This window comes from Coregonus clupeaformis, chromosome 13 (genome assembly GCF_020615455.1).
Source record: "Coregonus clupeaformis isolate EN_2021a chromosome 13, ASM2061545v1, whole genome shotgun sequence".
Taxonomy (NCBI): domain Eukaryota; kingdom Metazoa; phylum Chordata; class Actinopteri; order Salmoniformes; family Salmonidae; genus Coregonus; species Coregonus clupeaformis.
Genome location: NC_059204.1, coordinates 15,914,719 through 15,927,566, shown reverse-complemented (window position 1 = coordinate 15,927,566; position 12,848 = coordinate 15,914,719). Strand labels below are relative to the sequence as shown.

General features: G+C 42.1%; 1 protein-coding gene across 1 annotated transcript; it reads left to right on the top strand.

Moving 5' to 3' along the window:
* Positions 1–224: 224 nt before the first annotated feature.
* Positions 225–10,692, top strand: LOC121580201 (5-hydroxytryptamine receptor 3A-like). Its single transcript, XM_041895258.2, has 9 exons — positions 225–258; positions 1,330–1,493; positions 3,351–3,395; positions 4,196–4,305; positions 4,536–4,705; positions 6,700–6,857; positions 9,380–9,590; positions 9,813–10,022; positions 10,430–10,692. The coding sequence occupies exons 1-9, from the start codon at positions 225–227 to the stop codon at positions 10,690–10,692; spliced, it is 1,365 nt and encodes a 454-aa protein (XP_041751192.2).
* Positions 10,693–12,848: the final 2,156 nt, after the last annotated feature.

Genomic DNA, 12,848 nt, shown 5'->3' with positions numbered 1-12,848 from the left:
GTATAATCTTACCATGCTAATAGAAAATCAATACAGATGCCACAAACTTTCACACACAGGTCCATTTACTGTTAAAACCGAGTAAAGAAGAGACATCTTCAGACAAACTATTCAGAATTAATTTCAGAAAGAAACTAAACAGAAAGAAAGGAAAATGACTTTGAAGATCATCTGACATTACATTTTGGAGGGGAGATTTAGGTGTATCAAACTGGTTGCTCAACATGTTATCAGTCTTCTGGCTCCTACTGAGCTCAGGTAAGATTCACTCACACAGTTTTCCTCTTCTACAATCACCTATAACACAATGGATTAAATATCCATAAATATGAATTAAATACAAACATTAAAGACCAGTTTACCAGTCAGTGCTATCAGGAATTGTCTACATGAAACAGGCAACATTTAAAGATGATTGACATGTTAATAACAGTAGTTTCTACTCATTGCTATTAACTGTTTTCAAATACATTTTTAACTTGGTCTGAAATGACCAGTCGTATTAAAAGAACTTATTCCAATGTCTGAGTGTGTTGTTTTATTATAATGCTATTTGTTATTTTATAGCAAATGTATGACTTAATGGAACCCTTCTGTGAGCTTCCTATCCTGTAAATCCAATAATATGATCTTAGGAAGTCCATCTGTTTGAATCTCAGGGTTTTAACCAACTCTGAAACTAGGGTTACAAAATTCCGGTAACTTCCTCAGAATTCCCAGGTTTTTCCAGAAATCCCGACTGGAGGATTCCCGGACTTCCAGCTTTTCCCTTCCTGATTCCAGGGAAAACCTGGAAATTTTGTGAAAGTTACCAGAATTCTGCAACCCTATCTGTGAGACAGATGAATGAAGAATATCATGCAATTTTCTGTCACTTACAAATAAATATTTTCAATTTAATGATAATAATATGTTTATTCATTATGCTTCCTAAATATGTTTTTCATTCTTAGTAGTGGATTGTAGTTAATTGTTGTGGAGACACAATGTCTTAAAACATAACACATGGAAGATTATTGTGTCTTTAAAAAATTACACAATAATCATGTTGAGAACAGATGAATACCGTAAATCATCAGGTAGATTTCTGTCATATGCAAGATGGATGGGGTAGGCATTTTATTTGATATATCAATAGGGTTAAAAATTCTGCTAACTTTCCCCAAATTCCCAGGTTTCCAGAAATCCCTGTTGGAAAATTCCTGGAAATAAGCAGGAAAATCGGAATGCTCCAACCAGGATTTCTGGAAAACCTGGAATTTTTTTGAAATCCTATATATCAATGAGTTGAATTTCATATGATTGATTTACTACTTGACTTCCATTCAGCCCCTCTGGCTGAACTGGTAGCAGATAAACCCAAGAGGTCTGCTCTGAACCAGCTCACCAGGACCCTCCTGCGTAAAAACGACTGTGGAGTCAGACCTGTTCAGAACTGGACCAGTCCCATACTCATCCACACAGACCTCATAATGCAGTCTGTCTTTGATGTGGTAAAGAACCCAATATAGCCTTATCTAAATCATTCATTATTTAAATTAAAATACAATACGATTACCTGCCATGTTTCTGGTAATACAGTGGGGGAAAAAAGTATTTAGTCAGCCACCAATTGTGCAAGTTCTCCCACTTAAAAAGATGAGAGAGGCCTGTAATTTTCATCATAGGTACACGTCAACTATGACAGACAAAATGAGAAAAAAAAATCCAGAAAATCACATTGTAGGATTTTTAATGAATTTATTTGCAAATTATGGTGGAAAATAAGTATTTGGTCAATAACAAAAGTTTCTCAATACTTTGTTATATACCCTTTGTTGGCAATGACACAGGTCAAAGTTTTTCTGTAAGTCTTCACAAGGTTTTCACACACTGTTGCTGGTATTTTGGCCCATTCCTCCATGCAGATCTCCTCTAGAGCAGTGATGTTTTGGGGCTGTCGCTGGGCAACACAGACTTTCAACTCCCTCCAAAGATTTTCTATGGGGTTGAGATCTGGAGACTGGCTAGGCCACTCCAGGACCTTGAAATGCTTCTTACGAAGCCACTCCTTCGTTGCCCGGGCGGTGTGTTTGGGATCATTGTCATGCTGAAAGACCCAGCCACGTTTCATCTTCAATGCCCTTGCTGATGGAAGGAGGTTTTCACTCAAAATCTCACGATACATGGCCCCATTCATTCTTTCCTTTACACGGATCAGTCGTCCTGGTCCCTTTGCAGAAAAACAGCCCCAAAGCATGATGTTTCCACCCCCATGCTTCACAGTAGGTATGGTGTTCTTTGGATGCAACTCAGCATTCTTTGTCCTCCAAACACGACGAGTTGAGTTTTTACCAAAAAGTTCTATTTTCGTTTCATCTGACCATATGACATTCTCCCAATCCTCTTCTGGATCATCCAAATGCACGCTAGCAAACTTCAGACGGGCCTGGACATGTACTGGCTTAAGCAGGGGGACCCGTCTGGCACTGCAGGATTTGAGTCCCTGGCGGCGTAGTGTGTTACTGATGGTAGGCTTTGTTACTTTGGTCCCAGCTCTCTGCAGGTCATTCACTAGGTCCCCCCGTGTGGTTCTGGGATTTTTGCTCACCGTTCTTGTGATCATTTTGACCCCACGGGGTGAGATCTTGCGTGGAGTCCCAGATCGAGGGAGATTATCAGTGGTCTTGTATGTCTTCCATTTCCTAATAATTGCTCCCACAGTTGATTTCTTCAAACCAAGCTGCTTACCTATTGCAGATTCAGTCTTCCCAGCCTGGTGCAGGTCTACAATTTTGTTTCTGGTGTCCTTTGACAGCTCTTTGGTCATAGTGGAGTTTGGAGTGTGACTGTTTGAGGTTGTGGACAGGTGTCTTTTATACTGATAACAAGTTCAAACAGGTGCCATTAATACAGGTAACGAGTGGAGGACAGAGGAGCCTCTTAAAGAAGAAGTTACAGGTCTGTGAGAGCTAGAAATCTTGCTTGTTTGTAGGTGACCAAATACTTATTTTCCACCATAATTTGCAAATAAATTCATAAAAAATCCTACAATGTGGTTTTCTGGATTTATTTTCTCTCAATTTGTCTGTCATAGTTGACGTGTACCTATGATGAAAATTACAGGCCTCTCTCATCTTTTTAAGTGGGAGAACTTGCACAATTGGTGGCTGACTAAATACTTTTTTTCCCCACTGTATGTAACACAGGAAATGAAAATATTGTTGATGTTTTTTTTTGGTATTAAATATTAATCTTGTATCAGTAAATACATTTGGACCATTTGTAGCTAGACATTTCAATAGTCTGCACAAATAATTTACACCCAGAAATGTAATAAAAAAGTAATACTCAATAATTTATTTTTGCAGGATGGAAAGACACAGCAAGTAACCACAAGCATTTGGTACCGGCAGGTTGGTATGAATTGTGTTCTTCTATTGGTGTTAAACATACATTTCAAAATGTTCATGCAATGTAAAACCATCACTGGCCCCATCCACAAATAGGAATATTTTAGAATGTCATTACTTTGATTACCCCTTCAAGGAATAATCACTTCTACGCATCATATTTATAGTTTCAATGGAGTGGTGGAGTGAGCCATTGAAAAAAACAACATGAAAATAAAATCAGGATGAGGAGAATCTCATTAGGGTTGATTTGTTCGGTGGGGCCAGCAGATATGAGTCTCCAGGCTCACTCTCCATTCACTTTAATGCAGTTGCAACACCCTTGTTGACTTTGCTCATTTTCCCATCCGCCGCTTGTCCTTTTGCCATTGATTGAGCGCCAGAGGGTACACCTAAAGTCAAACATCAAATGTTCAGTATTTTGTTCAAAAACACTGAATGACAATGCCGTTGGTGTACTTATACAAATGCAATGTTCTCTTCAGATATTATGAGTGAATAATGCACATTATGTCTGCCTTAACATGTGTACCACATTTATCTGTTGCTACGAATCCTGTGCCTGTGTTCCATGTCAGTTATATAATATATATAAAGCTTCTGCTTAGACATGGTTTTCACATGGTTGTTTTCCATGTATAGCATGTCTGTCTGAAAGACAGGGAGCCTGCTTCAGCCAATGCGTCTTCAGCCTTGTCTGGCATGCAACAATTGTGTTATTGAATGCCAAAACAGTCAGGCACCCATCTGTCATGTACTTCATATGAATGGTCTTGTGATGTATTTCCTGTTTATGATGTCAGATATGGACTGATGAGTTCCTGGTATGGGACCCCGAGGAGTTTGACGGGATCACTGAGATCTCCCTGTCCTCAGACGCTATATGGGTGCCCGATCTCACCATCAGTGAATTGTAAGAATTGACACTATGTATTCCTGTTCAAATTACATAACATGTCATCCGATTACTCAATACCCACAGACTCTTCTCAGAAATGTTCAACATTTGGCCTTTTAATTTAAAATGACGGACTGACAAGGAAGTGTGTTGACCAGGGTCAGAGTGTCTCATGTTCGACATACAGTACTGTAAGCAGCTGGAACTCTTGTCTTACCCATAAGTCGTGTTCTTCCCCCTGTTAGTGTGGATGTAGGGGAGTCCCCTGCCATCCCCTATGTGTATGTCAACTCATTGGGCATGGTGAAAAACAACAAGCCTATCCAGGTGGTGTCTGCGTGTGACTTGGAGTTGTACGCCTTCCCCTTCGACAAGCAGAACTGCACTCTGACCTTCCGCAGCTGGCTTCACTCAGGTTAGCATAGAGAGCTGTAAACATGCTAACATTAATACCCAGTCAAATGACTATACAGTACATCTGGATATGCACAGATGGATGACGTGTCTAAAACACACAATTAGAAGTGCAAAATAACAATGGCATACCATTCCATAGACAAAATACAGTACCATTCAAAGGTTTGGACACACCTACTCATTCAAGGGTTGTTCTTATTTTTATATTGTAGAATAATAGTGAAGAGATCAAAACTATGAAATAACACATATGGAATCATGTAGTAAACAAAAAAGTGCTGCATCAAAATATATTTTTTATTTTAGATTCTTCAAATAGCCACCCTTTGCCTTGATGACAGCTTTACACACTCTTGGCATTCTCTCAACCAGCTTCATGAGGAATGCTTTTCCAACAGTCTTAAAGGAGTTCCCACATATGCTGAGCACTTGTTGGCTGCTTTTTCTTCACTCTGCGGTCCAACTCATCCCAAACCATCTCAATTGTGTTGAGGTCGGGTGATCGGGGAGTACAGGTCATCTGATGCAGCACTCTATCACTCTCCTTCTTGGTCAAATAGCCCTTACACAGCCTGGAGGTGTTTTGGGTCATTGTCATTGCACAATGCTGTGGTAGCCATGCTGGTTAAGTGTGCCTTCAATTCTAAATAATTGTGGTCCTCTGTAGCTCAATTGGTAGAGCATGGTGCTTGTAAAGCCGGGGTAGTGAGTTCGATCCCCGGGACCACCCATACGTAAAAATGTATGCGCACATGACTGTAAGTCGCTTTGGATAAAAGCGTCTGCTAAATGGCATATTATTATTATTATTATAAATAAATCACAGACAGTGTCACCACAATGCACCCCCACACTATAACACCTCCTCCTCCATGCTTTACGGTGGGAACTACACATGCAGAGATAATCTGTTCACCCACACCATGTCTCACAAAGACACGGCGGTTTGAACCAAAATCTCAAATTTGGACTCCAGACCGAAGGACACATTTCCACCGGTCTAATGTCCATTGCTCGTGTTTCTTGGCCCAAGCAAGTGTCTTCTTCTTATTGGTGTCCTTTAGTCGTGGTTTCTTTGTAGTAATTTGATCATGAAGGCCTGATTCACAGTCGCTTCTGAACAGTTGATGTTGAGATGTGTCTGTTACTTGAACTCTGTGAACCATTTATTTGGGCTGCAATTTCTGAGGCTGGTAACTCTAATGAATGTATCCTCTGCAGCAGAGGTAACTCTGGGTCTTCCATTCCTGTGGCCGTCCTCATGAGAGCCAGTTTCACCATAGCGCTTGATGGTTTTTGCGACTGCACTTGAAGAAACCTTCAAAGTTCTTGACATTTTCCAGATTGACTGACCTTCATGTCTTAAAGTAATGATGTACTGTCATTTCTCTTTGCTTATTTGATCTGTTCTTGCCATAATATGGACTTGGTCTTTTACCAAATAGGGCTATCTTCCCCCACACACACACACCTTGTCACAACACAACTGATTGTCTCAAACGCATTAAGAAGGAAAGAAATTCCACAAATTAACAAGGCTCATCTGTTAATTGAAATGCATTCCAGGTGACTACCTCATGAAGCTGGTTGAGAGAATGCCAAGAGTGTGCAAAGCTGTCATCAAGGCAAAGGGTGGCTATTTGAAGAATCTCAAATATAAAATATATTTTGATTTGTTTAACACTTTTTTGGTTACTACATGATTCCATATGCGTTATTTCATAGTTTTGATGTCTTCACTGTTATTCTACAATGTACAATTTTTTCAAAATAAAGAAAAACCCTTGAAAGAGTAGGTGTGTCCAAACTTTTGACTGGTGGTGTATATTCATAAGGCTATGGCACATACAGTATTAAATACACAAACACGTGCACATAAAACCCATACAGTTGGTAATTTAATATAGTATCAAATCAATAGCAGGTCATATTGACTGAGTGTCATTAAGTCTTACTAAGCTCTCTCCCTGACCTCCACAATCATGTATGTAGTGAGTGAGGTGAACCTGACTCTGTGGAGGAGTGCGGAGGAGATCGCCAATGATCAGAAGTCGTTTATGGACGATGGCGAGTGGGAGCTGATGTCTGTGCCCTCCCGCTATTGGCAGCTCCGCCTGGACGACAGAGACTATGCCCACATCCAGTTCAATGTGTGTGCCTACAGTTACCAGATCTAGGTCTCTCTGTGTTTCCCTTCAGATACCTGATTTGAAGGAAAGTATTTGAAGAAATACAAATATGACCTATACGTCTAGTGCCATCTGTATACACTTATACAGCAATACATTTCCAGTCAGTCAGTAAATATGGAATATGTGAATACAGTGGGGGGAAAAAGTATTTAGTCAGCCACCAATTGTGCAAGTTCTCCCACTTAAAAAGATGAGAGAGGCCTGTAATTTTCATCATAGGTACACGTCAACTATGACAGACAAAATGAGAAAAAAAATCCAGAAAATCACATTGTAGGATTTTTAATGAATTTATTTGCAAATTATGGTGGAAAATAAGTATTTGGTCAATAACAAAAGTTTCTCAATACTTTGTTATATACCCTTTGTTGGCAATGACACAGGTCAAACGTTTTCTGTAAGTCTTCACAAGGTTTTCACACACTATTGCTGGTATTTTGGCCCATTCCTCCATGCAGATCTCCTCTAGAGCAGTGATGTTTTGGGGCTGTTGCTGGGCAACACGGATTTTCAACTCCCTCCAAAGATTTTCTATGGGGTTGAGATCTGGAGACTGGCTAGGCCACTCCAGGACCTTGAAATGCTTCTTACGAAGTCACTTCTTCGTTGCCCGGGCGGTGTGTTTGGGATCATTGTCATGCTGAAAGACCCAGCCACGTTTCATCTTCAATGCCCTTGCTGATGGAAGGAGGTTTTCACTCAAAATCTCACGATACATGGCCCCATTCATTCTTTCCTTTACACGGATCAGTCGTCCTGGTCCCTTCGCAGAAAAACAGCCCCAAAGCATGATGTTTCCACCCCCATGCTTCACAGTAGGTATGGTGTTCTTTGGATGCAACTCAGCATTCTTTGTCCTCCAAACACAACGAGATGAGTTTTTACCAAAAAGTTCTATTTTCGTTTCATCTGACCATATGACATTCTCCCAATCCTCTTCTGGATCATCCAAATGCAGTCTAGCAAACTTCAGACGGGCCTGGACATGTACTGGCTTAAGCAGGGGGACCCGTCTGGCACTGCAGGATTTGAGTCCCTGGCGGCGTAGTGTGTTACTGATGGTAGGCTTTGTTACTTTGGTCCCAGCTCTCTGCAGGTCATTCACTAAGTCCCCCCGTGTGGTTCTGGGATTTTTGCTCACCGTTCTTGTGATCATTTTGACCCCATGGTGTGAGATCTTGCATGGAGCCCCAGATCGAGGGAGATTATCAGTGGTCTTGTATGTCTTCCATTTCCTAATAATTGCTCCCACAGTTGATTTCTTCAAACCAAGCTGCTTACCTATTGCAGATTCAGTCTTCCCAGCCTGGTGCAGGTCTACAATTTTGTTTCTGGTGTCCTTTGACAGCTCTTTGGTCTTGGCCATAGTGGAGTTTGGAGTGTGACTGTTTGAGGTTGTGGACAGGTGTCTTTTATACTGATAACAAGTTCAAACAGGTGCCATTAATACAGGTAACGAGTGGAGGACAGAGGAGCCTCTTAAAGAAGAAGTTACAGGTCTGTGAGAGCCAGAAATCTTGCTTGTTTGTAGGTGACCAAATACTTATTTTCCACCATAATTTGCAAATAAATTCATTAAAAATCCTACAATGTGATTTTCTGGATTTTTTTTTCTCAATTTGTCTGTCATAGTTGACGTGTACCTATGATGAAAATTACAGGCCTCTCTCATCTTTTTAAGTGGGAGAACTTGCACAATTGGTGGCTGACTAAATACTTTTTCCCCCCACTCTAGGTGTGTTAGTGGGATTTTCTATATGGTTTGATGTCTATCCAACAGGAAACAAAAAGATACACACTTGTGACTGTACAATGACAACTAAATCAGATTGAGAATCGACAGGAGGTTTTTAGCCATCCCCTCCTCCTGGTCCTCCTGTTGTGATGGTGTTAAAGAGATCAGCCAGGGCTTCACGGACAGGATTAAGTGCTAATGCTAATAGATGAGGATGAGGCGCGTCCAGCATGCTGAGAGAGAGAGGCACCATAATGAGGCTGTCTCTGTGGCGGCTGATCAATGGCCGTCTTGTTCTGCCAGAGAAATGGGCCCTGGGCCTGGTGCAGGTGGGGGAGAGACTGCCTGCGAGGATAGTCTAGGCAGGGCTGCTGTTGTACATTCAGCTCAGGAGGGCACTTAATGATGAAGTGTCGATCCAGCAGGGCTCGTTGGGTTACCTTTACACTACGGCTCATTGTGGAAGCGGGGATTTATGTGTTTTGGGGTACTGGAGGAGGACAGGAGGGTAATACTGTGGAATAGGGTTTTCTTGTGTTTCAGTTGAGAAAAGTACAGTTGATATCTATAGCTAAAATGGGGCAGATTTAGGTTTAAGTTAGTGAGGGGAAAACATAGTTTTTCTCAATTTCTCACTTATGGGGGAGTTCAAACACATTCTCGACCAACGTGTGACATGAAATAGAAAAGTCAAACTCTCTCTCTCTCTCTCTCTTTTTCACTCCCTCTCACCCCCACTGATCAGGTGTTGATCCGCCGGCGCCCCCTGCTGTATGTGGTGAGTCTGCTCATCCCAAGCATCTTCCTCATGGTGGTGAACGTCATCAGCTTCTACCTGCCGCCCAACAGTGGCACGCGCATCACCTTCAAGACCAGTATCCTCCTGGGCTACACTGTCTTTAGGGTCAACCTGATGGATGAGATGCCTGCCACCGCCATCAGAACACCACTCATAGGTATCCTACACCAGCTCGTCTCCTCATCTTTGTTTTGAATGTTCTGTCATACTGTTTGACACACCAAGCTTGCCCTTCATACCCAGCCATGGCCAATGCTTTGTGACATGAAATGTCTTGAGACATAAATGTATTTCTGATCTAAGACATGTCCTTGAAAATTTAAGATTTGTCATTTTCTAACGGGTGTATTGTTGATGTTTGGTGTTCTCCATCTTATAGGTGTGTTCTTTGCGGTGTGCATGGCGCTGCTGGTGCTGAATCTAGCCATCTCCATATTTGTAGTGAAGCTCCTCCACCACAATGAGAAGGAGGTCAAGGAGATGTCAGTGTCCGCCTGCCTCCTCGATAAGTACGGCTCGTCCAGTCAGACCTTCCTCGAGAGCAACTTCACTTCTGTCAAAACACTGGGCGATGTGGATCAGTGTGGGGGTGAGAGGGGACCTGTGTTGTTGGGGATCTTTGTATGGTCATAGGACATAAGAGTGTGACTAGGTATTAGGACCAAACGCTTAGCAGGTGGTGGTTTTCCTAACTTTCCACAGATTTATTTACCTCAGATTTCTTATTCTCTTTGATATGTAATGGCCAGCTCTGACATGTTTACCATCATGTTGACCACACCTCTATGTTCCTCTGTGTTAACATCAAATCGATCAGAGAGAAAATACACCGTTACAGTATGTCTAGACATATACCTATTAAATCGACAGTTTGACTTTTATTTAATTTACTTGTTAAGATTGCGATGTAGCAACAGAATATCTTCTCTTTTGACAGTCATGTGTCCAACCCCATCATCACCCCATCATAACCCCACTTACATGTTGTCCCACCAGGCTATGAGTTTGACCTGGCTCCAGAGGAACTGCTGTCCCTGAGCGAGCCCCAGGAGAGTGCTCCTCGGCTGGAGAGTCTTCTCCAGGAGGTGGTGGCCCTGAGGCTCTACCTGCAGGAGGGAGTGAGTGACGACTCAGCCCAGGCTGACTGGGTGGCCCTCTGCTGTAAGGTGGACCTCCTCCTGTTCCGAGTCTACCTGCTAATCCTGGTCGTCTACACCAGCACTCTGCTGCTACTGTGGGCCAGCTGGAGCTCTGCATGAGGAGAGAAGGGGAGAAAAACTTTGTTCAAACACATTTATTTTGCTCTAATAAAATGTTAAAAGTAAATTAATGGTTGTTGATGTGGTTGAGCCGATACCCTTTTCCCCCCCTTCTTCTTTTGATACTGTAGCAGCTAGAAGCTATTGAATCAATACTGTATTCTCATGTACTATCGGAAGATTGCCCCCATACATAAATACAGACTGATGTATTTGATCCCCTGCTGATTTTGTACGTTTGCCCACTGACAAAGAAATGATCAGTCTATAATTTTAATGGTAGGTTTATTTGAACAGTGCGAGACGGAATAACAACAACAAAATCCAGAAAAAATGCATGTCAAAAATGTTATAAATTGATTTGCATTTTAATGAGGGAAATAAGTATTTGACCCCCTCTCAATCAGAAAGATTTCAGGCTCACAGGTGTCTTTTATACAGGTAACAAGCTGAGATTAGGAGCACACTCTTAAAGGGAGTGCTCCTAATCTCAGCTTGTTACCTGTATAAAAGACACCTGTCCACAGAAGCAATCAATCAATCAGATTCCAAACTCTCCACCATGGCCAAGACCAAAGAGCTCTCCAAGGATGTCAGGGACAAGATTGTAGACCTACACAAGGCTGGAATGAGCTACAAGACCATCGCCAAGCAGCTGGGTGAGAAGGTGACAACAGTTGGTGCGATTATTCGCAAATGGAAGAAACACAAAATAACTGTCAATCTCCCTCTGCCTGGGGCTCCATGCAAGATCTCACCTCGTGGAGTTGCAATGATCATGAGAACGGTGAGGAATCAGCCCAGAACTACACGGGAGGATCTTGTCAATGATCTCAAGGCAGCTGGGAACATAGTCACCAAGAAAACAATTGGTAACACACTACGCTGTGAAGTACTGAAATCCTGCAGCGCCCGCAAGGTCCCCCTGCTCAAGAAAGCACACATACATGCCTGTCTGAAGTTTGCCAATGAACATCTGAATGATTCAGAGGTGAACTGGGTGAAAGTGTTGTGGTCAGATGAGACCAAAATTGAGCTCTTTGGCATCAACTCAACTCGCCATGTTTGGAGGAGGAGGAATGTTACCTATGACCCCAAGAACACCATCCCCACCATCAAACATGGAGGTGGAAACCTTATGCTTTGGGGGGGGGGGGTTTCTGCTAAGGGGACAGGACAACTTAACCGCATCAAAGGGACGATGGACGGGGCCATGTACCGTCAAATCTTGGGTGAGAACCTCCTTCCCTCAGCCAGGGCATTAAAAATGGGTCGTGGATGGGTAGTCCAGCATGACAATGACCCAAAACACATGGCCAAGGCAACAAAGGAGTGGCTCAAGAAGAAGCACATTAAGGTCCTGGAGTGGCCTAGCCAGTCTCCAGACCTTAATCCCATAGAAAATCTGTGGAGGGAGCTGAAGGTTCGAGTTGCCAAACGTCAGCCTCGAAACCTTAATGACTGATCTGCAAAGAGGAGTGGGACAAAATCCCTCCTGAGATGTGTGCAAACCTGGTGGCCAACTACAAGAAATGTCTGACCTCTGTGATTACCAACAAGGGTTTTGCCACCAAGTACTAAGTCATGTTTTGCAGAGGGGTCAAATACTTATTTCCCTCATTAAAATGCAAATCAATTTATAACATTTTTTACATGCGTTTTTCTGGATTCTTTTGTTGTTATTCTGTCTCTCACTGTTCAAATAAACCTACCATTAAAATTATAGACTGATAATGCCTTTGTCAGTGGGCAAACGTACAAAATCAGCAGGGGATCAAATACCTTTTTCCCTTACTGTATCTTGCTTATGTTCTCCGGACACATTTCGTTACATCAACGTGATGCTATTCTACATGAACTTGAATCACCATGCTCCGCTGAAACTTGTACCAAATCAATAAAGCACATTCAAAGCCTAGCTTCGGCAACTGCATTCCCTATTGGCTCACTGATAGTCATAAAAAAGATACATGAGCTACTCATAAAAACCCCTGGCAGGGAACGATCTATGTAAATGGAATTTTCACTTGAACAGCAGACATTTGCTTTGAGCAGATCACATTACAACCCATTGTATGGCCACCTCCTTGAGTTGAGGAAATACATTAATGCTGGTAATTGTTTGCTGTAATGTTATGTTGTACATTCATATATGT